The sequence below is a fragment of the Anarhichas minor genome, unplaced genomic scaffold, assembly GCF_050575085.1.
Source record: "Anarhichas minor isolate MPS153535 unplaced genomic scaffold, ASM5057508v1 ptg000058l, whole genome shotgun sequence".
Lineage (NCBI taxonomy): Eukaryota > Metazoa > Chordata > Actinopteri > Perciformes > Anarhichadidae > Anarhichas > Anarhichas minor.
The window spans coordinates 10,232,705-10,258,159 of record NW_027466504.1 but is presented as its reverse complement, the minus strand read 5'-3'; the positions used below and the strand labels follow the sequence as shown (position 1 = coordinate 10,258,159).

The 25,455-nt window shown below is 42.4% G+C and overlaps 1 protein-coding gene across 1 annotated transcript; it reads right to left on the bottom strand.

Moving 5' to 3' along the window:
- Positions 1–2,120: 2,120 nt before the first annotated feature.
- Positions 2,121–17,674, bottom strand: kcnk12 (potassium channel, subfamily K, member 12). The gene is made up of 2 exons (XM_076077202.1): positions 17,335–17,674; positions 2,121–3,013 (listed from the first exon to the last, which is right to left on the bottom strand). Exons 1-2 carry the CDS (start codon positions 17,672–17,674, stop codon positions 2,121–2,123), a joined length of 1,233 nt encoding a protein of 410 aa, XP_075933317.1.
- Positions 17,675–25,455: the final 7,781 nt, after the last annotated feature.

Below are 25,455 nucleotides of genomic sequence, written 5' to 3'. Positions count from 1 at the left end.
TTATTCAATCATCCACATGTACAAGCTATATGTAGAAAAATAGACTTTAAAGAGTCCTCTGTTTTATATACAGCTATCTTGTATGGCTTTACTATAATGGCATGCAGGACAAACTAAGACAAGCCTGAAGATTTAACTACCTGAGTCATTTTCTCTATTCCTCTTGGTGAGACTGGGGAGTAAAGGAAATTATTCAGATCTATGCACGAACAGGATGAGAATCAACAAAGAAAAGATTCAGATCCAATTCACGCCTTATTGTAAAAGCGCCTTTTAAGACATTCCAATATATATATACTGTATATATCTACATCTATGGCATGTCTCATCGTATTCACAGTGTAAGGGTGATGAGCGTGAGGAGAGAGCCAAGATCTGTGGGGAAATAGGAGGCAGGATGGTTCTGGTGCAGTGTGTGTGAAGTGAATGCAGAGATGACAGAGAAAAGGAGGTGAGCGGCCAGGATTTTAGATGTTGAAGATGGACGCCAAGAAAAGTTGAGCCCTTGGCTGAGATCGACCTTTTTATTTTGATTGGCCATGAATTTGACACCACCTTCTCTACCTGTAGGCCTCTCTATCTAGTTCTCTTCCTTCATGGCCGTCTCCTGGACAGGTTAACTATCACCGACTCCTCCTCTGTCGCGCCGTTGACGAAAATCAAACCCACATTACACGGCTTTAAATCTTTAGATGCCCTGGAAGAGATAGTTACCGGCAACTAGGACATTGATCGCGTGGCTTGGTACCACTGCATCCTTCGGAAACACCGTCTATCCAAACTTTGGCTACACATTTACACCAACACCGAGGAAAATCAACTTGTGCAGGCTTTTGGATCATGCTTTGTTTCACAGAGAGAACCATGTCTGTGAAGAAGTCTCCCTTAATCAAAACAGAAAATCCCTCCAAAAAACAAATCGATGCTCAACAGAATCCTTCGGGGTTTTGTTTTCAACTCCAGCATCTGAGATTAACCCGGCTACTTTCAATCTGTATCATTTAACATAATGTACCTACAGGATAAAACCATCCATCATTTGCCTCCTTCTCCACCTCCCCTCCTCTCCCTTATATTTCACTTCAAACAAACATAAACTTACTCCTCATTTATTCAGTTTTTACAAATACATAAGTCTACATTCTGCATTCAAAGAGTAATTAATACATTGCAAGACGTTATCATTTGTTTTCCTCGCAGACAGCTGTAGGTTTGAAAAAAAAGAGAGAGTGGGTGGTGCCTTCTTTTACCCTTCAAGTCAAAGTCTTTGGCCACAGAACCATTTTTTGGGCTGATAAGAAGGCCAGTTTCTCTCTCACAAGAAATGGATTTTCATTTTTCAACTCTGCTCTCTTCTCCATCTTGAGCAATAGGAAATTACTCTCTGTAGCCCATTAGTGTGCTACACTCACCTCTCACTACTGCCCTGTCGAAATCAGCTACATCACAGCCATGCTTAGCGAAACTCTACCGCCCCCAGAAATGAAATCAATCACCTGAGGGTAAAACTTGACTCATGTCAAGAAAAACATGGGGTTTGCACAATCAATGGAAGGAATAGAAATGGTGCAAAAAAAATGCATGAGACGTATAATGCATAGATCGGTATGTGCCATGTCATTCAGTGAATACACTTGTCTTGTTTGTATCAGCACTTAATATGTACATTCGAATAAACTGGCCCAAAACAATGAAGATTGCATTGTATGCCTCCCTTGGCTCTACAGCACATTTCAGTCTGATATATTGAGCATATATAACAGACCTCTGCAGAATAACTGACATTTCAGTGATTTGTTCTGGGTTGGGTTTGAGGTTAATGCAATGGGTGATGGATGGTGCCCAAGCTTCCGGATGTTTTTATGTTGACTTTGCGGTTCTCTCTTCATACCATCATTGCCAAATCATCACTGAAACCGTCGCCATCATTACCGTTATTATCTCCACAGCCTTGTAATTCCAACCGAAAGTATCCCAAAAAATCACGTGTGTCATGCATAACAAGTTACATTGCCAATCCATCTCAGAAGCCGTGTATTTTTTCCATGGCCGTCAACCTCAGCGTTTGTTTCGCAGTATAAGAATCAAGAGATCCCACACTTCCTGTCTCGCTGTGTCCTCTACCTGGAGTTGCTCGTCTCTGCCAGCCTGTTGTTCATGATACCGAGTGCGCCAACCCCCCCAGAGAAACCATTATGGCGTGAGCTGCCACAGACTGTCCTGGGATACCCGTTGGCCGACTCAGACAGCTGCTTCTGCATGATGGCCAGCGACACCTTGTTAGAGGCTGCCAAGTCTTTCATAGAGATCATCTCCCCTGATAGTCTGCGTCCCTCAGTATCACTATCACATGGTCCGTCTGAGTCGGGTTGCTGGCCGAGTCGACCCTGGCGACCCTTGGAGCCCGGCCGGATGGCATTGCGTCTGCCCAGGAGGACGTTGGCCTTATTGCAGCGCTGGCAAAACAAGCAGCTCATTTTCTCCAGAATCCAGTTGAGCACCTGCTTGATGACAATAGAGATGACGTTGAAGAGCGAGTAGATGCAGCACACTCCCATTAGCATGAAGAGGAAGTTGGCCACCCTGTAGAGGCTTTGATATTTGTAAGCTGCACCCTGGCTGCTGACAAAATCCCCAAATCCGATGGTACTGAAGGTGACAAAGCAGAAGTAGAGTGAGTCTAAGTAAGCCCAGCCCTCCACTGGGGTGTACATGGCTGACGCACAGCAGGAGATGGTGATGGCTGAGAGGCCGAGAATCAGCATCACGTGGTACACGGAGGGCTTCCAGCCGGGGAGGGAGTAGGCTGAGAAGTCATGGCGGATGCCTGGCGGGAGTATACCACTGTTCCTGATTCGCCGCTCCCTCACGGCCTTCATCACCACGGCCAGCAGTGTGATGATGCGTTCCAGGAAGAGGTTAAAGAAGAGGATGGTGGCAGCACAGCCCAAAAGCCCATAAAAGATCAGGAACACCTTGCCTGCCACTGTCACAGGCGTTGTCATCCCAAAACCTGCAGAGACAGAAGAGAGATATCAGAACACCGAGGCCACGTTTTCACCTACAAGATGCAAAATAAGTTATATCTCTGATTCTGAAACAAGTGAAGCGATGCCTGAAAGTAAAACAACCTCAGATCTAAATGTTGCGGGGATTGAGTGCACAAGTAATGTGCAGAAAATAGTGCATAATGATTTGTTATGATGCTGATACAAGACTGTAAGCTTTCTCTGGAGGATGAGACTATCTTAAGTCCTTCTGATGCACAGAGAGGACGATAAAAAAGTGACTTTGGGATAATTTAAATAAACAATGTTTTGCATTGCAAATGAGGTTGCATGTTGTGAAGTGGAGAGATAATAAGGGAAAATAGCAGAATTAACACAAATGTGTAATCAGCATTACATTTATTAACAATAAACCAGTATAAAAAAATAATAACAACAGTCTATTTGCACTCGGGTGAAAATAGTCACATGGTAGCTATTTGTTATTTACAGCCAGCCAAGTTGAATATGCTATTTAATTTAGCAGTAGCTAGCTAGCCTAAAGGCTTTCTGCCAGAGAGAAGATTTAGGAGTAGTAGTACAAGGTAGTATATAGTATTATAAAGAGTGACGATGTATGTTTAGGGAAAAGGTTGTGGAGGATAACTTTCACCCTTGGAAAATGGGGTTTGAAACTTGTGAGAAGCCTACTTGCACACTTATTAGTTTCTTTTTTTTATTAATCGGATTTTCAGTTTTCAGTAACAGTATCAGTGTGCAAATAGCATTGTTGACACCTTGGTGCTTGTTTCTGCCATGCTATATACACCATGGTGTAAAAAGCTAAATAAGAAATTGGCTATTCTGCCTGCGTGCAAATAGCATTGTTGGCTTCTGACACCTGGGTGCAAATAGCATTTGCCAAAAAACACCATCTTTTGATGAACGCATAGATTTAACTGTGTCTTATGTTATCATCATTTATTCAGGAAATTAAAAAAACAAGGACATTGAGGGGAGGGGAATGCCAGGAATAAGCTTAGGTAAGCCTTCTGAATATTCTTTCTCTCTCTGCTGTGTGGTTTGGCTCCCTGCTCTCTTCTGATTTCTTAGTCAATTAGACTGAGTGTTCAAGCTGAGGAAGGGGTTATGAGAGGAGAGGCTGTTTATGGATTCTGCCTCACGTTGAAGGACCACTTCTCAATCTCGACGAGCATCACAGGTGCAGCACTGACTTTGCAGCTACGGTGTAGCTCTGACATTAACATGTCTTGGTATTTCAGCACAGAATTGTTTCCTCTTCAAGATCAAATCTTATAAATTCTGTCAGCACAACAACTGGTTATTTGTGTGCACACAGTCGTGTTTTTATGATTTTTGAGGACATTCCATTGACTTACATTCATTTCCAGAGTACTTATGGCGGCTACCAGCCTAATCTTATCCCTTACCTTAACCTTAACCGTAAGCTTACCCTGACCTCAAACCAAGTCTTCATCCTAAAATGATTTATGTTAGATTTATGTCCCCAGAAGACTGGTAAAACACACAGACAGACAGACACACACACACACACACAAAGCACTCATACTTGTATCCCAGGGCCAATGCAAGCACACACCCTTGAACACACACACAGTGTCATTCCCCTTATCCACAGAACAGCAGATGGTAAATTTGTCAACAAATCAAATCGTGTTGAAATATCAACCAGTTCACTTCCAGGCCAAGGTTAATTGATTGTTCCATCATGGCTATCCTCCATTTCAGAACATTAAGGCAGCGCTTTTCCACCCTTTTTTCACCAACCCGTCTATAACCATCCATGTCAGGTAATAAATGACATCAATATCTAGACAATACTTCCTTTATGACACCCAAAATGGCTTTTTTGACCTTATCTCTCGCCCTGAAAACCACTCTCCTGTGGGTTTGCTGTTGACACGCCAGGTCATTTAGATCAACACTGATTGATACAGATTGTTTTATAGAGACAAGAGGGAATATCACCCACACATATCCACACATGTATACACACCTTATGGCCTTACACACACAGAGACATACGTGTTTAGGCTTTATGCGGTACCGCCAGACGCTGAATTACCGGGCTTTGTCAAAGATAGACAAAGTTCAGTAACAGACAATGAGGGACAGTTGGGTGACAGGAAGGTGATGTGGTTACCCAAATTAAGCCCTTTAGTGAAATCCTATTTCAGTGTTTCATGGTTAATTAATTAGCAGACCAAGTCTTTTTAACCCGACTGAATAATAAAAAAAACAGATTACATCTACAGAACGCGCACAGAGACAGTCTTCCGCACCGTCTCTCATTACCAAGTAAATTACCTAAGAGAGGAAAAGGAACCCAGCATTGATTCAGTGTAGCATTTCAGAACCATTACTCCAGACTACTGTGTCAACATGCATTAGGGAAAACAGAACAACAATAGAAAGCAAAGGACGGGCAAGCTAAAACCAAACAGTGTGACTTTACAGACAAAGAGAATTTAAAAGTCTTAATTGTTAAGAAGTCTCCAATTCAGACCAATGAGCCTGCTGCTGGCCTCAGTTTAATCTTTCCACTGTGTCCGAGCCAAGATGAGTCATTTAATTCAGCAGAACTTGATAATGCAGGAAATCATAAGTGTGCTAATCCAATTAAATCAGAGCCCTGGGAGACTATTTAATCATTAACATTAAATACAGTATGCTCAACTCTACATAAAATGATGCTATATGCTCTAATGGCTAATGATGCTTGCACACATAATCACACACTAGAGCCTTAACGAGAAGGAACGTGATGGAAATAGGGGCATTGGTATCCATTAATTACCACCTGACAGTTTTAAGAGAAGAAGAAGAAGAAGAAAATACTCTAATGGTTATCAGACTGTGGGAAGATGAAATGTGGGGGAGATGAATATAGATTGTTACTGACCTGCAGGGATTGAAAGGTTAAGGTGAGCTTTTATCTCCAGCGGTCAAGTTTACATCACATGTACTCAGCAGTAATCACAGAGTTGACACGATTAAGACTGAGCAGCTCTCATTACAGTCCAATGGCAAATTACTATGGCCCATTAAGTTGTGTAGTAAAGTCAGCAAACAAGCAAAGCACAAATTACTGAGAGTGTTGCTAATACAAGTATTGATGGTCTCTGCATTTGATTTGCTCCACTCAGTAGACCACTCGGCTCTAAACAGTAATCAATCATCAGATTTGACACCAAAGAGCCGCTCTGAGATAAGGACACCTGTTTAAGATCTTCACCTCTCAGTAGGTATTATCTAAAGCACAAAGGAACTAATGCAGCTATTATATCTAATCCGATAAAGTGCACTGTTCAACCTCTCCTCGGCTGGCATAGGGACATTTTCCATTGGCAAGATATATTGAATTGTACTATTTTATAGCAGTGAAAACAAGGAGGCACTAGAATTTCTTTCACAAAAATCATATTAACATACAACAGAACCATACTGACAGATTCTAAGCCATTTTTATACGTGGAAACTAAGTAATCTATGTTTTTATTATTGTCGAAAAATAATTCCCTTGACATTAGACATTAGAAACAGAGCAAAAAGAGAGTGAATATTGGACTTGCGTTCCCCAGGTGGCCAGAGACACAACTCCAATTAAATCAAAATGATGCTCTGTGTCGGCTGGATGGGTAAATAAGTAAGTGTCGCATATCAACTAAAAAAAGTCATAATATGTCAGTGTTCTGTTCACAGTTTGTTTCTGCTGTCCCCGAGTGGCCCAACAAAAATCTGTCACATATAAAAACAGTAATTTAAGCTTTTAAACAAGCTAACTAATTACCTTAAGTGTGTGCTAGTGTGGGATTGATTCAAAATAAACTACAGTGCCCATGTTCCTAGTAACGGTGTGTGTGCAACAGTGTGGAATCATTAATGTGTTTTTTAAGGTGTTATAAACGTTATTCATAGTCTGAGCCGGGATTTTCTGCACACGGCTCTCACCTCTATCGTCACAAGTTTACGTGGAGGTGGCTGAGCTGAAATGGTGGTGACTAGCAGTGCTAATGGTGCTAACGGCGCTAACAACGGCAGCAATGCTGACGGAGCTAACGGAGCTACCAAAACAAAGAACAGAGAAGCTCGGATAACAACGCCCACAGAGGGAGTGTGACTTCATTCTCTGCTCAGGGCGCCATCACTCCACCACATCTTACAGCAAATAGTTGTTCACTGCTATATTAATGTTCTGAATGTCGTAGTAGGCTCCTTTAATTAATAGATTTTGGACAACACTGGAGCTTGATGGCACACAGGAATAAGCAACATCAGGCTTTGGCTACACAGACAATGCAGTTTAGTGGGACCTTTGCACAGGATTTTCTGATCAATTTATCCGACAAATTGAATCCATTATTTTTCTATTTAAAAACAAAACAAAATCTATTTAATGCTTGGTATGTGTAGTAGAGTCATTGCTGTTTACAAAGAGCTCACTCTGGAGCTGGTGGCAAAGCCAAATTGACACCTTTTGCAAGACAAAGTATCCCAAAAAAGACATATCGATTCACTTTCCTGGAAAACGGCCTCACAAGGCCAACTGTCATAAAGCAGAGCACATTTCCGTCATGTTGGAGAAGTCTGCTCATAATGTGAGTGAATTCATCTGATAATTGAGGGAAAATAAGGACCTTCAGAACTAATCTAAAAGAACACAACACAAGAGAAATATACAGGGGGGCCAAATCTCTAAATGGATACCCACATGAGAATAAGGGGCAACTAAAAGCACTTAGTCATGTTCCCGTTTCTGAAAGGACATGGGCAGTATGTTCACCTGTCTCTCTGAGCAGTATTGAATCTGAAGGTCCCCGTGTGTCCTTGAGGACAACAACATCCCCCCCTCACAACTCCCAGAGGGCCTGAAAATGGACCCAAAGATCCATTAAGTGACTGTTTTGCAAACCAAAGCTCAAATCTCGGCCTCCTCTGGCCTCCCCATGTCCCCAATTATGAATGCAAGCTCCACGTCAAACTAACTGCATCCCACTAGTGGGAATACACTTAAATTGGCCTGATAGGAGCGGCAGCAGAAAACGCCACGTCCCTTTGATGACTGTGTTTCTGTGACGAGCAGGAAATAATTTGTCATGGGGTGGCGTGGCGGGGGTCTGCGGAGGAGAGGACAGAGGGCCGAGGAAGCAACAACATGGCCAGACCTATCACAACAACATTTGCTGAGAAGCTGCCAGGATTACTGGCAGACTGGATAATAATAGGAACGCTCACGCTATTCTGCCAGTTTTACACAAAGCAGATGATAGAATAGGTCACATACTGTACATCATTGATATGCAGCTATATTGTTGTATCCGCGCACTGTATGCACAGTGTAAACAAAGGCCAAAGAAATACTAATAAAACACTTAAAGCCTGCACATGCAACAATATATCTATATGTGGCAGAAGCAAAATAATGTGGCTTTGAATTTCACACACAGTATAAGCGGTATGTTAATGGTTTATCTGTTCTGCGTGTCAAAGCATTGATAATGAGCGTTTTGTGTTAATTGTCTTACACATCGCTGTGCAATAATTAGAAATAATGGACCGAGGTGACACGTAAAAGTTGTTATAGCAAAGTCGGAACAGATATAAATTGCGAGAGAGAGCTCAGTCGTGCACTGTTAGAAGTAACAAGGTAACATCTACAGAGCAACACAAACCTGTGCAGCAAAACACAACTTATAATACCTATTTTTTTCAGAATTTGTGATTCGTTTGGCTCCTCCGTAACTGAATCGAGTCTAGCTGTTTAAATTGTATCTCAGTACTTAATTCACTGGCAAAGAGAGCCGGGAGGATTGATGGTTCTGCCGCTGTCTGTATTGATTTATTGTCAAAAAAATATGCTGCATTGTCTTTGGATCTGCGCCAACATTTATTATTTTTCTCTTAATTTTTCGATCTGTTTTTCATCTTTGCAGGGTTTAAAAAGAACTGTAAAGACTCAGACATGCATGGGGTCCACTATTGTGCAGTTTGTAAGAGTCAGGGCTTCAATGAGCAAAATTAAAATGAAAAGATTCACGTGGTTTCATCATCCATCATCAAATGGTAACACAGATTTTGTCCTTTCATGTCACTGAGGAGTCATTCTCTCATCAGATTAATAGCTTCTCCATGAATGATCTAAAGGCTGAATGTCCTTGTGTTTCCTCGTGTCTTGCTCTGTATGAGTCAATGTTTGAGTAAAAGCTTAGCTACATAAAGCCCTCTTGTATTATTCCCAAAAGTCAACACACCTGTCCAGGTGGAGCTTTTGAAACACTATCACCCTCAGATCAGTGTCATAAGCCATGTTCACCATAATAGATCATACAGATTTGGCGCTCATACAGTATCATGGTAACGCTTCATTAAATGTACGTCTTCAGATCATGTGTTTCATCACATGAAAACAGTCAAATCAGATGCCGGCAGGAAATGAATGCTTGAGGCTCAGCAGATATTCAATTTAATGGCTTTTCATTACTGATAATGTAAAAGCACAAGTCACTAAACCCGATTCCAGACTGCTAAGTAAGTGACAACTGCAATAATGATCCTGGATAACACATAGACAAAATCACAGCAAGCTGCCTCAGAGAAATGAAGAGGCAATGCTTTGTTAATCACAATTAAATTATGTTTTACATTCTATTGACTGAATGTGCCTACTATGAGTCTGAGACTCTGCCAGAGGCTGCCAGCCTGGAGGTAGCTGAATTGTTTGTGGATGCTGGCATGACGACAAAATATACCGTATGCATTTTGACGCTTTCAGCTCCGTGTGATCCTGGTGTTTTCCTGGGATAACCATTATTTCATAATTGTCCAAGTGGCAAGAGGCTGAGTGTTGGAGAAGTAGGTCTGTTTCTTGAATGATTTAAATTCTTGTGCTGGCAGCTGAGCTTCACAGTGGCCAGTGTGTGTGTGTGTGTTCACAGACAATCTCACACGGTTTTGCTGAAATAAAGGAAGGGATCAAGAGTGCTGTTTCCTCTAATCCAAACAGATTGTGTGAAAAATTCCAACATGACTGAAACTGCATGTAGTCCAATTTTAGACAAGCGCTACTGTTTGAATTCTCCTTTCTCTCGAAGGCAGATGTGCAATACGCAATGGCCGTGACTCCCACTAGTATGCGGCCCATGATCTCAAGCTCCACGGATGACGTCATCTTGTAATCCGATCATGATGACCAACCATCTTAATGATTCAAGGTCATGCTCAAAAGTCACTCATGAGTTACGCTGTTGTTGTGTTTCCTCTCTTTTGACCGAAAGCAATGTGATTTTATCAGCAGGCGTGAGAGGATGTTGATTCATCTCAAATCTGAAATGTAACTTTTTTTTTTGCAAGGAATACTATTTCAGCATGCTGCTTTGCACGTAAGCAGTTGAAAGATACAATAGTGCAGCATGTCCTCCTGTGTCTCTCTGCTCCCGCACAAGTAGCCCCTCCTTCACACAATGAGACGGATGGACGGCTGCCAAATCACGCTGTTCGTTAACTTGCTGTTAGCTTATTAACATTGAAAACTATTCATATACATGACCCCAAGATGCAGATAAACGGTCTGCTGGTGCACAAGTGGAATCTGCTATGCAGGCTATCTGCAAACATGGCGACACTTTTTACTGGGGCTTCACTGCGTCAAAGGTTGCCAACCAACACAAAAGTTTCAAGAGAGGGACTTTTCTGCTTATGGGGGAATTTTAAAGTCTCAGAGCTGTGAGTCAGCATTGACGTCAGCGCCAGAGCAAATTTGGTCAAACTGATGATAGTCAAAAATATTAACACCAGAATATAATCTAACGTGTCTGTTGAAATGAGCTCTGATAGGAAGCAGGGCAGAGGACTGCAGGGTGCAAAGAGCACACAGAGAATAGTGTCTCTTTGCCTTGGCCGGTGCAAAGAGCAGAATCAGTGAAATGCTAATCAGGTTGGAGGAGGAAGCCCAGCAATTCTGCTGCGTCCTCTGAAATGATCTCGGTATCACTTGGCCATGATAGCTTGAGTCTGTGAGTTGCTGTACGTAGGCGAATGCGCACCTTAGCAAGTCAGGGCAGATTTATGACCCGCTGTGACAGAGTGCAGAGGTGTACAGCCATCCTGTACAGCAGTAAGTATGATGGGGATTTATTGAAGCCAGTCCCTCACAGCAGGTTTGCCCAACACACACACACACACACACACACACACACACACGTTTCCGCTCCACACCAGGAAGCACCCAGTGAGGTGAAAAACTGGGAGAGGGGGAGAAATGGTGGGATAAAATGTATTTCAAGCAGCTGTGTGTTATCTGGAGAATAATATTTAAATTTTTCCGTCTTTGAAGTCAGGCAATTTGAGTGAGTGATTGTCTATGGTCTCAATTATTTTGAAGTCTTCTTCAATACAGCATGATGTTCGTTTAGTAAATGATGGTCCCATTTAGAGTAACATTAAAGCAGGGTATGCTTTAGGGGGTGGCTACCTTGTGATTGACAGGTCGCTGCCGTTGTCAGGTCTGGGAGATTTCCATGTTTTCGTCTTACATTGTTAACTCTTTCACAGCGTTGTTTAATTTCATGAAACATGTTTGGTTGCCTAAAAACGTCTTTTTCAGCGTTGTGTTTAGCTCCCCGCTCTTGTGTCACTTATGGTTGCAAAAACCAAGATGGCGACGGCCAAAATGCCAAACTCGAGGCTTCAGAACAGCAGTCCACAAACCAATGAGAGACGCCACGGTTACTATGTCCACTTCTTAAAGACATTGTGGACCGTAAACCTAAAAACAATGATTCGAGGACGCAGAAGCGCAGAATTTGTGTGGGTTTGTCATTACGAGTGACACCTTCCGCCTTACAAATAGTCCTTTTTACAACGTTGATCTAAAAATAAATTTGGTATATTGCACAGCAACACGATTCATTTAGACACAGTCTTCAGGAACGTCTATGCAGCAGCGGTGCAGTTTGGCTCCACTTCCTCATTGGGGACACAATTTTTGTGCTGAGCATCCGGACTGCACACAGTCCAAAGAGACCTCCAGTGCCTTTCATGTGACTGAAGGTCCTCTGTTTTCCATTTTTAACAGTGACATTTCCTCTGAGTCTGTGATTTCACAGAGCAGCCTGGAGATCTAAAGAGAAGAGAGGGGAGGTAAGGAATAGAGAGTCATACTGACCAGCTTCAAATGGTTCTGTAAAATAAACTGTAAAGTGATCTTCTTCTCATTATGTAATGCACTGCTTGTGTGATATGAGCAGACTATTTTGTAGCACACTGTATAAGGAGATCAAAATGATTGAATGAATGAATGCAAATAGGGCATTAGAATTAGTTAGATTTGAGATGGATGTTAGACAGGAGTCCACACGTCTTGGACAGTGAAACAGTGCTGAAGTGAGACACAGACAGCAAAAACAAACATCGCTGTGCATCGAGGAATCTTATTACATAGATTTCAAACCTTTTCCACCCACCTCCTGTAAGCACACTCGTAACATACACCAACAGTAGCAACAACACAGATGTTTTGTTTTTTTTCCCAAGCGAGGCAGCACCGAGCGCCTCATCTAAATACTAAAGCACGACATCAAAGCAAAAACACAGCCAGCCTCCAGGAATCCACGGAGTCCGTCATGTGACATTTCAAACTGCTTAAATGCCAAATGCATGCTCTGCCAGACTGAGGTGATATTGTCTTGGAACCTCGGAGACTCACAAAATACAAGGGGCAGTAAAGTACAGAGAACATATTTGATTTGCAGTTTCATCCAGATGCATGGGCCCTGGTCATACAAGCGTGTAATAGGCCTCACAAGTGTTCCTCAGTGAGACTCCGCTGCAAAATCAGCACTTTTTAAATTGGCACGAGAATACAAGGAAGATAACACTAAACTAAACCATTAGGCCTGATTGTTTACTATCACAATGACGGAGAGGACATGGGCAATTACGATTTCTCAAGATCATGACATAACAAGCTTGCAGTTTTCTTCAGTTAACAAAAATATAATTTCTTTATCACAACACACTCACTTTAGGAACTGAAAATAATGTCAGAATGCATTAATAATTACTTTTTTTATGACAGCAAATATGTGCTAATTCTAAAAAATTATTTTGTAATAACGAAAATACAAAACCTGACAAACAATTACGTGCATGTCTTCTCTGGCCTTCTGATCTATTGTTCATTCAAAGGACTCTGTAGTATGTCTGCTGAACATGAAGCATCTGTAGGGAGACACTGTGTGGTATCGAGGTTCACTAAATTCAGCAGATGGTGCACCTTCACTGTGGGGTAAAATGGAATTGCCTGATGTGGTAGCTATAAAATTAAATCAAATTTGACACATAAACTTGATCTTTTTGACATAACTGGACAAAGTCTGCAAAGTTATAGCTTTTGGCCCTGTGTCTTGGCTTTTACAGTAGACTGTGTATGATATTTAAATCTCAAAAGTACTCTCCCTGACACTACTAGCCCAGATTTGGCTCCATTTGAAGGGAAGTTACACTCTTGCACTGTGATCTGAGGTTATAAACCGTACATATATCAGCCTGATGATGTTGCTATGGTCAAAGGTCAAACTAGGCTTCTGTTTGACAGACTCACTCCTCCAACTCGATCTATTTAATACAGAACTAAATGGACAAATCCAGCCACAGGAAGTGTACTCAACAACACCTGCACAAAGATACCATAAAAGCTATATGTTTATGATGTTAATAATGTTTATACTGTATCATTTTATGAAACTGGTTATGAAACAGTCTCAATTTAATACTGATGCCTTTATAGCTGAACCAAAGTAAAGCTGTGGGCTGTAAAACCAAAACAATGAGCTGAAAGATGCTACAACATGCTGTAGAGCTGAGAAGAAATGCAGATTTAGGTGAAAATAGTTACTTCGAGTGACTCCTTTCACACTACACATAGTATAAGTTGAAGCCATTAGTCTAACGAGGCCACTTTGATTAAAATATCGACCTGGAATCAGAGGTTGGTGAGGGAAGAGACGTCGCTAGAGCGCCCTGTCATTCTGCTGCAGCACAGCTCTGTACAGCCAGGGTTGAGCATGATTTTTATCTTCTCTCAACTCCACTGAAATGTACCCTCATTTTGCAAGTTTTGGACTGCATGGAGGTTAAATCAGGCCTCATTTAAACGACGAACTGCATGAGGGTCTGGATTGTGCTGTTTTTGTTCAACTGTCCTATTTGCCTTGTCTGCCTTCGTGACTTCTCTGAGTGGGTGGTTATGAGTGTGATGGAGCTGGAAGCCACAGTGGCTGCCAGAGGCAAAGAGAGGCAGGACAGAGTCTATCCCCAGGAATAAATATCCCTGAATATTATAACTGCAGAACAACTGCTCCAACTGGCCTGTCCCACTCAATCTCAACAAGTTGAAAGTCTTAGATCAGACAGCCATCACCAAGTACACTCGAGCCACAGACAAGTATTACCCCTGTGAGCGCTTCAAAGCTGACAAAAGTATTTCTCAAAAATGTCACCGTAGCACCTTAGAATGAGACCTACAGGCCCACAAACAGCGACAGAGAGCTGTCCTAATTGGCAGTTGGCAGCTATCAATCAGCCTTGGGGGTTATGAATAGCTTTCCTATTAATAGAAATTCTGTTTACGGAGCAGACTCTTGTGCCCTCTTCATTGAGCATGCAAACAGTAAAGCTGCGTCTGCAAATGTAGGGCAGGACAACAACACCAAGAGTTGGATGTAGACAAACCTAAACTTTTCAAAGCTTTAACAAGATGAGAGTCCACAGCCACACTAGCGGCTCTGTGAGGCGGTACTTAGACACAGCGGTGTTTTGATCTAGATGCTCACGTCAACATGCGGACACGGTCACAGAGACAATGATAATGCTATGCTGTTGATGCTTACCCATGGCTGTACTGGATACCGGACTCAAAGATGGTACCCACTCACCCGTGTGAAAATTGATTGGCAAGTGCAACTGCCAAAAAAGTTACCTATTGACTTTCCATTGGAATGACATCAAAAAAGCTTTTCTAGGCTCTGGGATATTTTACAAAAGAGTAGTAATAGACCTTATTTGCAGTTTGTGTTTGATTGTCCACCTTAACATTTGCTAATTAGCATTAAACACAAAGTACAGCCGAGACTGATGGGATTGTCATTCGTTTTGCAGGTATTTTGGTCAAGTGTTGAACAATTAAAGTTTGGCCAATCGTTGTTGGAACATTTCAAACGTTAAACTGCCATTTCAAATGTTAACCACCGACAGATCAACATTGCCATCCATAGAGCCACGCCACCAAGATGGCTAAAAAGTTGAGGTTATTCTGTGACCTCGTAAACAGCTGAAAACTTTCTATGTCAACTTTTAAGCCAATATGGACAAAAGGACAAGAAGAAAATTTTTTTATTGAAACAACTACAAATTCCTGACAATGGGGCAACTTAATTTGCTGAGGAAGATCCTGTGATATGATGGAAAGCTTGAGACCAGCTACTGATAAACCTTGTGATGAGGTTGTCTTTGTCAATAAAAAAGTGCTTAGGATGTAAAGAAGAAAAACATCAGAAATCGGATGCATGATGTTGTTGCAGTTGTTTACACCACGAAAAAGCTGCAATGTACTATTTGTTTTTCCTGCATCATTCCCAGAAATTGGGAAACAACACGGTGAGTCTGGCCAAAACTTTAGGTAAACAAGCACCTCAAGTGACCACGGCTTCACTTTTGTTCTTCAAAGTGATATTGTGGAGGCACATCAAGAGGAGCACAGTGTCACTGCTGGTTTGAAGCCTCTGCCACAGCACTGAGGTTATAAGTGTTTGGGAGGAGTGTCTCGAGTGCACAGGGGGATGCCACTCTGAATTGTGTGGGGAGACCCCCAAATCCCTTTTATATCAGCGGCTCACAAGCATGCAGAAAAAGTAGCACACGAGCCGGGAGGGAGGGGGGGAGGCGGTGGAGATCAAAGCGAGATGGAAATCTAGAGAGAAATCCAAGCAAGCATATGAAACCGACAAATACTGTAGAAAGATATCACCGTTTCCTACCCCCCCCCCCCACCCCCCCCCCCCCCCCCAAGGAGCTGAGTCAGTGTATATGATCTTGCTTGACATGACAACTGGAGCACAAGAGGATTTCAACCTGCCAGACATGTACACAAACACAGCTGCTGTGTCCCCCTCCTGTGACTAGGTGAGCTGGGTACGCGGGTTGCCTGAGAGCTGGAGGTGCTGGAGTCAGTAAAGCTCTCATGACAGGTCTACAGTTAATAAACATTTGACAGGTTTCCTGCTCGTATGGATCCAATTGTCTGTGCCGATGCACAGCCATCAGTTTTTCTTATCGCTCTCCTCGCCACAGTTTTCAATTAATAAGAAGGCGCTGGAGGTATCACAGTGTACATATGTGTGTGTTTGTGTGTGTCGAGGGCAAGGTCAGAGATAGACAGCAGCTGTCAGCTCAAATGACTACATGGAGTGTCTCCGTTTGCTTGTTCACCTGTTCACACTCACTCACTCACTCACTCACTCACTCACTCACTCATTGTATGCTGTGGCTCCTCTCTAGCCATCAGTGAGGAAGGGGCAGAGGCGGTGGAGCCATCAGGCATGCAGTGCACCACGCCGTTGGCCCTCGGGGTGCCCTGCGAGGGACACTTGCTCTTTTCTGACCTATCGCACGAGTAAATGTTAAATGAGGGGGAGCAGACGGTGCTTCTCATTGACATTCCTGTTGGTTTGAATGGGAATGTGGCAACAAAAAAAAAAAAAATAGACTGCACCCATGGGTGCTGTCCTATAGCCAGGGATGAGTGTGCCATTCCTGGCAAGCGAGTCAGATGTCGCCCCCCATTGCCAAAGTCCCTCACAGCCAAAAATGTAACACATGACTGGAAAAAAACCCCAAAAATGTTAATCTGTTATTCTGTATGTAAGCCAGTGGAAAGATAGCAGCCTGCAGGGATGGCAGCTCCTTTTAATGTCCAGACTGTCAGTAATTATATGATTATTTAACAAGCAGAGGCCGTATTAATATTAAACATTCTTCAACTTATTTGTCTTGATGTAGCTTTATCAGGGCAGTAGGTGCCAAATGTGTTCAGTATTTAGCCTCCAATACCTCCTAAATAGAGCCAATAATTACTGACTTAATGGTGTGAGCTGACTGCATTCACCTGCTATTTGTAAGGCTCGATGTGGGCCTGGCTACACATGGTTTTACTTGGAATAATGTATGCTTTTTTTTTCAACAAGTAGAGGACACCGTTGATCCAACAACATGGACGCAAAGGTCAGTGAATGCTGCATAGATCACCCACCTATAGTCGACACCACAGTTCCAACAAAATAAAAAGCCCCTGTAAAATCCCATCGTGGCCTCAGAGCATCAGCCCGGATCCCGGCGGCGATGGCAGCCTCGTACTCCCGCAGGAAGGAGTTGAGGTCCTGTAGGCTGATGTTGAAGGTCTCGCTGAAGTTGAGGAGCGTCCCGTTCCAGCGGCCGTGAGCCCGCAGCTCCGACGGCCTCTCGATGGCCGAGAAGACCGCAGCGCCGCACAGTAGGTAAAGTATGATGAGGACGGCGAGCAGCGCGAAGCGGCCGTTGTCCTCGTTGAGGTGCAGGGAGCGGCAGCCTTGCAGTCGCTGGCCAGGCATCATCCGAATTTCAGCACCACGCGCGCGTCGGACAGCGACAAACTCCACATCGGAGGCGGCATTCACTCGTCCGCAGGTGTCCTCTGGAAGTCACTGCCTTGCACTCTCACCGCACTTCTGCAGGCAACATCTCGTCCACTTAGCCCATCACGTTGTCCCATTGTAGTTGGGAAGTGGTTTTATCTGTAGCTGAAAGGCAGAAAAACGCCCCACTTGTGGATGGAAGTCTGTAGAAGCACGAAAGAGTTCATGAGAAAAGCTGCCGGCGCATTGTGTCATGATGGACACATTCTCTCCCACAGTTGTGGCAATGCAGTTGGCGTGAAGTGGACTGCAGCTTGAATCCAATCGGTACGCGCCGAACGCTTGTTTGTGTAAGTGCAAGCAGCAGCAGTAGTAGTATCCTCTGGGTCCCCTGCACCAAAATGTTCCTCCTCAGAAAAAAAAAGACCACAATCACGCTCGAAATTCTGCAAGTTACAGCTGATCCGCAGGAAAAGCCCGCTCTCAAATAAAGTCATCTATCGCAAGGCTTGCTTGGGCTGGAGAAGTGCGGAACTGCATCAGCTTTCCTGTGGACGCTGTAGTGGAACATTGCACATGCATAAGCATCAGTGCATATATGGTGAGATCACTCTCCGCTGCAAACCAGAGACTAGGCATCCCGCCACAATAGAAGAAGGACGGCAGATTAAATTAGACTTTTAGGTCGTGCAGTTGGCTGAGGTAAATGAGCGTCCCCGTGCGTCTTTATCGAGTCCTTACACAAGATTCACATTTTCACTTGAGTGCAGCCGTGCTGGCACGTGCCATGCGCACTGAGGATGCTCCACTCACTAGAAACTGTTACTCACTTTCTGCAACGTGGGAACGGGTGACTAAAGGTACACTCCTGAACTAAACTGCTAGAAAAGTTTATAAAAGCTTCCACACTGAGCCAAGGACAGTGTAACACATTCTCAAGAACAAATTATTCAAAGTATTAAAAGTAAAAGTACTCCTCATGCGGTAGAATGTCTCCTGATGGAATTATATTTTCAATTGATTATAAATTATCACTGCCGATACTTGTAAGAAATAAGGTTTTAGCTTGCAGGTGGAGGCAATTGTATGCATTGCATTAATTGGTAGGCAATTTAATACCAATGCATAAGGTTTTGGGCTGAGATTATTTCCATTGATCAAAAAATCAATAACCTAATGGTCTGTGAAATGTCAGAAAATAGTGTTGGTGACCTACAATTAAAAAGACAAAGATTATGTAATTAACATTGATATAAAACTGGGGAAAGGAGCGAATCCTCACAATTGAGAAAATGCAATTAGATAATGTTGAGCTGAAAAAATGTAGATTTACGGATAACCAAAATAGCCATCAACTAATCTATTTCACTCCAAACCTATTGTACAGTGGTCACATCTCAATCCTTTTGCTGCATCTCTCTCCCCTTTTCCTGTCTATCTTTAAAAAAAAGTTAAGAAAATGGAATGCAAAGAACCTCAAAATTGTACTGAAGTAAATTGATTTAACATACAATAATATATACACACAGATATATACCAGAGCATAATTCTAAGCATTTATGTATGTGCCTGTTGCACATGTGATACTCAAAATGCATTAAGAACACAGTTGGAGACAGACATGATCTCACTTTGCTGTCATCGCTTGATTTAAATGAATAACGACCCACTCTGCATGCTTTTAAGATCCAACAGAGGACATACTGGTAAGACGGAGAAATGCAATGCACTGACTGACTGCCAGAACACACAAAAAAGAGATTTATCTTATTTCTGCTGCATGTTTACAGCAGATCAAGACTTCTTATTGGCGGTTCTCATAACTATTAGGACATGGTTGAGTGATATTTACAAGGCGCGTAAGGCTAAATTACTGTTTAGAAAAAAAAAACAGCAATATCCTTTTGGGTTGTTGGACACACAGTGGAGATTCTAACAAAATCAAAGACAATCTGGAGCTGCTGATCCATGAAAACACCTTTTAAAAAATTGACGGGTGCTTTAAAAAGACACATTATCCAACAGATGAGGAACCAGTGATTCAATAAACTGTGACCGTCAGAATGCTTAGTTGCATGATTACACTTTAAACACTATTCCACAAATGCCTAAACAAATAGTGGGCCTTAAGAAGACAAGATTTCCTATGAGAGTGGATTGAATCCACATTATTGAGACAGGCAGTGGATATTATTTTTCTCAAGAGAAGGCAATACCGGGCTGCACAAAGTGGCTGTATTGATTGTGCTTTCTAATCGGGCTGATTGGCTTACAAATATCAAGTCAGAATGTAGAACAAGGGCATGCTCAGCAGAGTCCTCTCAGCTGCACACAGTCTGTCCTTGTCAAGTCTAATAATGAGTTCAGAATGTAAGAAAGCACGGGACGCTGACGTAATAGAAGAAAACATCAATGAAAAGTTGTGTCTGAGGCATTGGCAGGCGGCCTATCCATTTACTGAACTGCTTGAGCTTTTTGTGTTTGAAAATGTGCGCATGTACCGTGCCTGAATGCCCAAGACGTTCAGAAATACATGAGCAGAATTCAATCTATCAGAAGCAACATACACGGCACCAGTGATGGTGATGAGCAGCAGCATGGGGGAAATACTGATCAGTGGAAATGAAGTGAAATATTCCCCCTTTTCAAATATTTATATTCTCCAACCACTTATTTCAGGATCACGGGGGAAGACTATCCCAGCATGCACTGGGTGGAGGGCAGGGAAGACAGTGCCGGTTTCAGACACATTCATACCTCGAGGTAATAGAGTCTCCAGTCCACCTGTCAGTGGGAGGAAACCAGCACTGCTGAAGCAGAAACTAATCCTGGGTTCATTTGCTTTCAGGCAACAATGATATTAACCTGAGACACTACATCGAACATTTTTAAACACCAGCATCGCAATTGGATTTTATTTTAACCTTGCCTATTTTAGATTCATGCGCAGTAGATACACATGTAATAATAACACTATAACAAAGAATAATGTAGCTGTAAGATAATTTAAAGACATTTTTCAATGTATTTTTCAGCTACTTTAAATCCTCATATCACCCATTTACACTGTTCACCTATAATTCATGATGAGCAACATAAAGAGTTTGACAATGTTTGATAGTATAACATGCAGTCATGTTGCAGTAAGTGTTAAATGGAGAAAGCACTCCAGCCACAGCTCGGCACACACCTTAACGGGCCTATTACAGTAGAAACAGAGGACGTGCGGGCATGACAGAGGGGAGACAATCCTTCAGAGTGCAGCAACAAGGCCTCCTGCGGTGAATAAAGATGAGGAGACAAGGGAGGACACACATCCGCTTACAGTGAGAAATGAAACAGCCAGGGAAGCGAATGAGGGATTTCCTCTCAGCCTGCTGAGCAAGCGCTGATCCCAATGATTGAGAACATATGGTGAAATCAATCCTTTTGTCATTTGTCAAAAAAAAAAACACTCTGCACACAGCCTTTTAAATGGTAAATGTGACCTGAAGCGTCCAGTTCTTGTGCGTGATGTTGACGTGAGAGACACGATAGTGTTGCAGGCAGTGAGGGTGTATTGATTTAGATCTGGCTTGACAAGGACAATTAAGCCAACGCAGTCCTCTGAGATTTCTGAGGATCCCTTCAGAAAACTTCTTTGTTGTGAAAGGGTCTTAAGTGATTGACAACACTTAAATGCAACACCTGCACACCGGGTCAAAGGTCAGGGCAGTTAGATTTGTGTCCATAATCATTTTGTTTTAAAGGAATAATTCAAATGAAGAAAAAGGAGCAGAAAGTAAACAAGCCAAGAAGGTAAATCCCATTTAATCCCACTAGTTTTGTCCAAAGTGCCGATCTGACTATACATGCTGAAATGCAGTGGTTCTTCAGTATGTCTGCAGCTTTAAAAGTACAACTCTCTCTGTTAATTAGAAGTTTGAATTTACCTTTATAACATAAAATAATGTGTTTAAGTCAAAGCTACATGGAAAACCGAAGCTGCGCGTAGCTTTACTCTCCCATTCTGAATCGGAGGTTTTCTTTTGAAATAAACTTCTGTTGCAATCTCTGACACGGGCACTGGCAAAAGTGCACGTCAATCTCTACGTCTGTCCCGCAACTTTAATCCACTTTTTTTGCTATTCTTCAGCCTACTTGATACCTTCATGCAACACATTGATTTTACTCACTCTGCAGAGTGAGACAAACACTCTGTATGTCCTCTCACTCGCAGCCTTTTGAGAGGATCCTCTTGTGTAGAGTGCATTTCTCTTGGTGAGAACAGCCCTGGCAAAACCTGGAGGAGGCCCACAACAGGTGGTTGGAGTTTGCTGCACTTATTATACCTTTCAAATCCACACACCTTTACAGCAGCTTGCAGCTCTCAAGGGGCTGCCAGAGGAGTGGAATTAAAAACTACAATATCACAACTTTCCGACAAGCCAAACGGTACAGGGAGGAGGGAAGCAGACTTTTTAAGCTTCCCAGGGATATTTCAGCCAACACATTGCCGGTTCTTATACTGTCATACTCTTCTTATCAAACACCACTTCAGAATGGAAAGCTAATGTGCAGTGCAGAGTGCCTGACCGTAGTTAAGCCTGCTTTGGATGCTTATCTCCCTGAAACATGCTCATGTTAGTAATCACTGTCGGCTGCAGTGTAGTGCTGCAATGCTCCCGACTTTAAATATTCAACACACGAATCGTCGTGTTTGCCTTGTGTGTTCATGACTTCAGTAAAACTAACTATAACAAGTGAACGACAGCCAGCACCATGAGACATGTGTATTGTTTTGTTTTTTGTCTTTATTCTTTTAAAGAACACAAAATACAAACCTACAAACCTGCAAAAGGCGACAGTAGTGTAGCGAGGGTCTGTTAATTACTGCTTGTATAGGCTGATCAAACAGCCTCACGCCCCAACAGGCTGCATCCCTGGTATCTGCAGATCCCTTAAAGCAGCAAATGTCACTGTTTAGTAGTTTCTTTCAAGTGAGCTCTGGGAGCAATCCAGCATTTCAGAAGGGTCCCACAACGCATCTTCACTGTATGTTGATTTACCCACCAATGCCAGTTCTCGAAACCCATATAAAAGATATGAGTTATGGAAACAGCAATAACAGCCAAGACTACAGCAGTTTTTTTACAAGATGACCATGCCCTATCCACAACAGAATAAAAAAAGAATTATCAATTGATCCCAGGATAATATAGTTTCCTGTTCATCTTAGAGCTCCTTTAAAGCTGAATCCCAGTGAGACTTTACTGCACAGTAAAGGAACTCTGACTCTCCCCACGATTCATTCATCATGGTGACAGCCGCCTATGGGTTCTCCCTCTCTCCCTGCGGGCTCTATCTCTCTGCTCGACCATTCCTCTAACTTTCTATTTAGATGTGCGGCCATGATAGCGCCGCAGCATGATACACATGAGATACATCGTGTTACATGCCTGCATATAAAAACATATACTGCGACACGTTTATATTACACTGGAGACATTTTGGTAGACAAGAGTGAAAAACCTAATGGACAATACAGACACTTAAAGCTGCCTTAATCCCTGAAGGAACAGGCACACAAATAATGCCTTAACTATGCTTACACGCCAAATAAAAGCAACTTGTAAATTTTAAAAAATGTGGCACTGACTGTGTTTTTTTATGAATATTTTGGCATTTCACAAAATGACTCATAGTGACCCCAGCACCTCAGAAACATCACTGGATGTTCAGCAGGTGTTCGGAGGCGTTGGGAGAGTTATACAGCATGTTGAATTGTTGTGGAAGAGCGACAAAGAGGAGGAAAAGTCTTGTCGCAGTGTATTAAAGTGATTAGATAAGGTGTGTTGCATTCTTAGCAAGTATCTTAGTCAGCAGATTGTGGAAGTTTGTGCAGGCCCACAATGCTGTTTATAGAAAAAGGATTGGAAGCCTCTCTTTCAGACAGTGGGATGCTTTTATTACACTGTGTGTTGATGTTATGGATCCAGCCTCCTATAGGTCATGGCCTAGTGATGTGTGAATATCACACGCCCACGCATATCAAAATAAATGTTTTCCTCCAGAGTTTATACCAGTGAGACAGGAAATAAACACCAGCATTATGATGCTATAATGTAATGGCGTGAACCAAGTCACTGAGCACATTGAAAATAATGATCCAGTTCTCATGCAATGCTGAGATAATGTGCATGTTGATACGCTGCTGAAATAGTACTTGAATGCCTAAAACTGTCATAAGAAATGAAACGTAAAGCACATTAACGCTCCTCTGGACAGCTTCTATATCCTCATCCTTCTCTGCGGATACCGTGACTACTGGTGAATAGTAATGTTGATAGTAATGTGACATATAGTAGCGTTAGTAATACAATTCTTTATTAATTTTTAATTAAGTTGTCGCATATCATAGGAAAGTACATTAACAAAAAATATTTTTAAAAACTTGAAGGAAAAAGAAGATGAATCATTTTTATTACATTTTCAAAGGGCAACAATGTGGAAAAATGTGATAAAATGAAAGTTATGGTTATGGGATCATCATCAGCACAACTTCTAAACTTGGAAAGCCTACTTTTAATTATTTTGCCCTGAGATATGGGACTGTTTATCTTGGCGACGTGCACCTTACACTATTATTGTTTTTTTTAAGCCTGGGTTCAAGAGCGCAAACCTTTTCACATTTGTTTGCCTAGACCCTTATTCATAATGCAGGAAGTTGTTTTAAAGCTATGCCCTTGATTCAAGTGGAGAAGACAATCATGGTAAAAAAAAAAAGAAGAAAAGTTATTTTTTGTCAAAGCCACTGACTTCTTTTCAAATACACTTGGAAAATGTATCGGGAAGTGTTCAGGAGTGGTGGAGTTCCAAAACCTGAACCTATAAATTATATTGTCAAATATGGATTTAGAGCAGTACTGGAACCAATTTAGATAAGCTAAACACAAATGGACGAACAGCCTAGTTTATAAGTGACGCCTTTGTTTTGGCACTCATCCAGCATGTAATTCACTTTGCGAGCCTAACCATGCGTTTCCCTGCAGTCAGGTGAGTAAAGACATTATCGTAAAGATACAGACACCAGAATACGACAAGAAATGCGCAGATGTCATCTGTTGTAAACACAGAACGAACAGGAAATTTATGTTTGCTCCGAGGCAGAAGGTTGACATAATGGCACATTCGACTAATGCCGCATCTGTGCCTATACGACATGATCAGATTATTGCCTCTTTCTTTGTCTAATGGCCTCTCTGTCTTAGGCCGACCTCCAGGGGCTCAGGGGGGGAGGAATCCCAGCTATCAGCAGGGTTGCTTTTATTCTCTGCCACAAAGCAGCATTTTATTACCACTGACATGGTGATGAGGGGATGGACAAATAACCCCTCCTGCCATTACCCAAAAGAAGCTTGTCCCTGCCAGTGCATTATGGGACTAAACCTGCAGCCCCCCCCCCCCCTCTCTCTCTCTCTCTTGGATTTATCAAACGTTATTCACGGTTGCCACAGTAATGGCACACTGGAGACATTGTAATAGGCTAGATTGATGTTTGTCTGATCATTGTCAACAGATGAGCTTCTATCTGTGGTGCCAGATGCCTTGTAGTATTCCAAAAACATAAAAGTGTACCTAATTCGACACATAGTCATATCAGCGTAGAGGCTAATTGGAACTCACTTGATGGGATTCACAGAGATACGTGTCAAGTTTCAGCTCACCGGTTATTATGCAATGCTGCTTCCTCCTGTCTGATATCCATACACAGCGGTGCT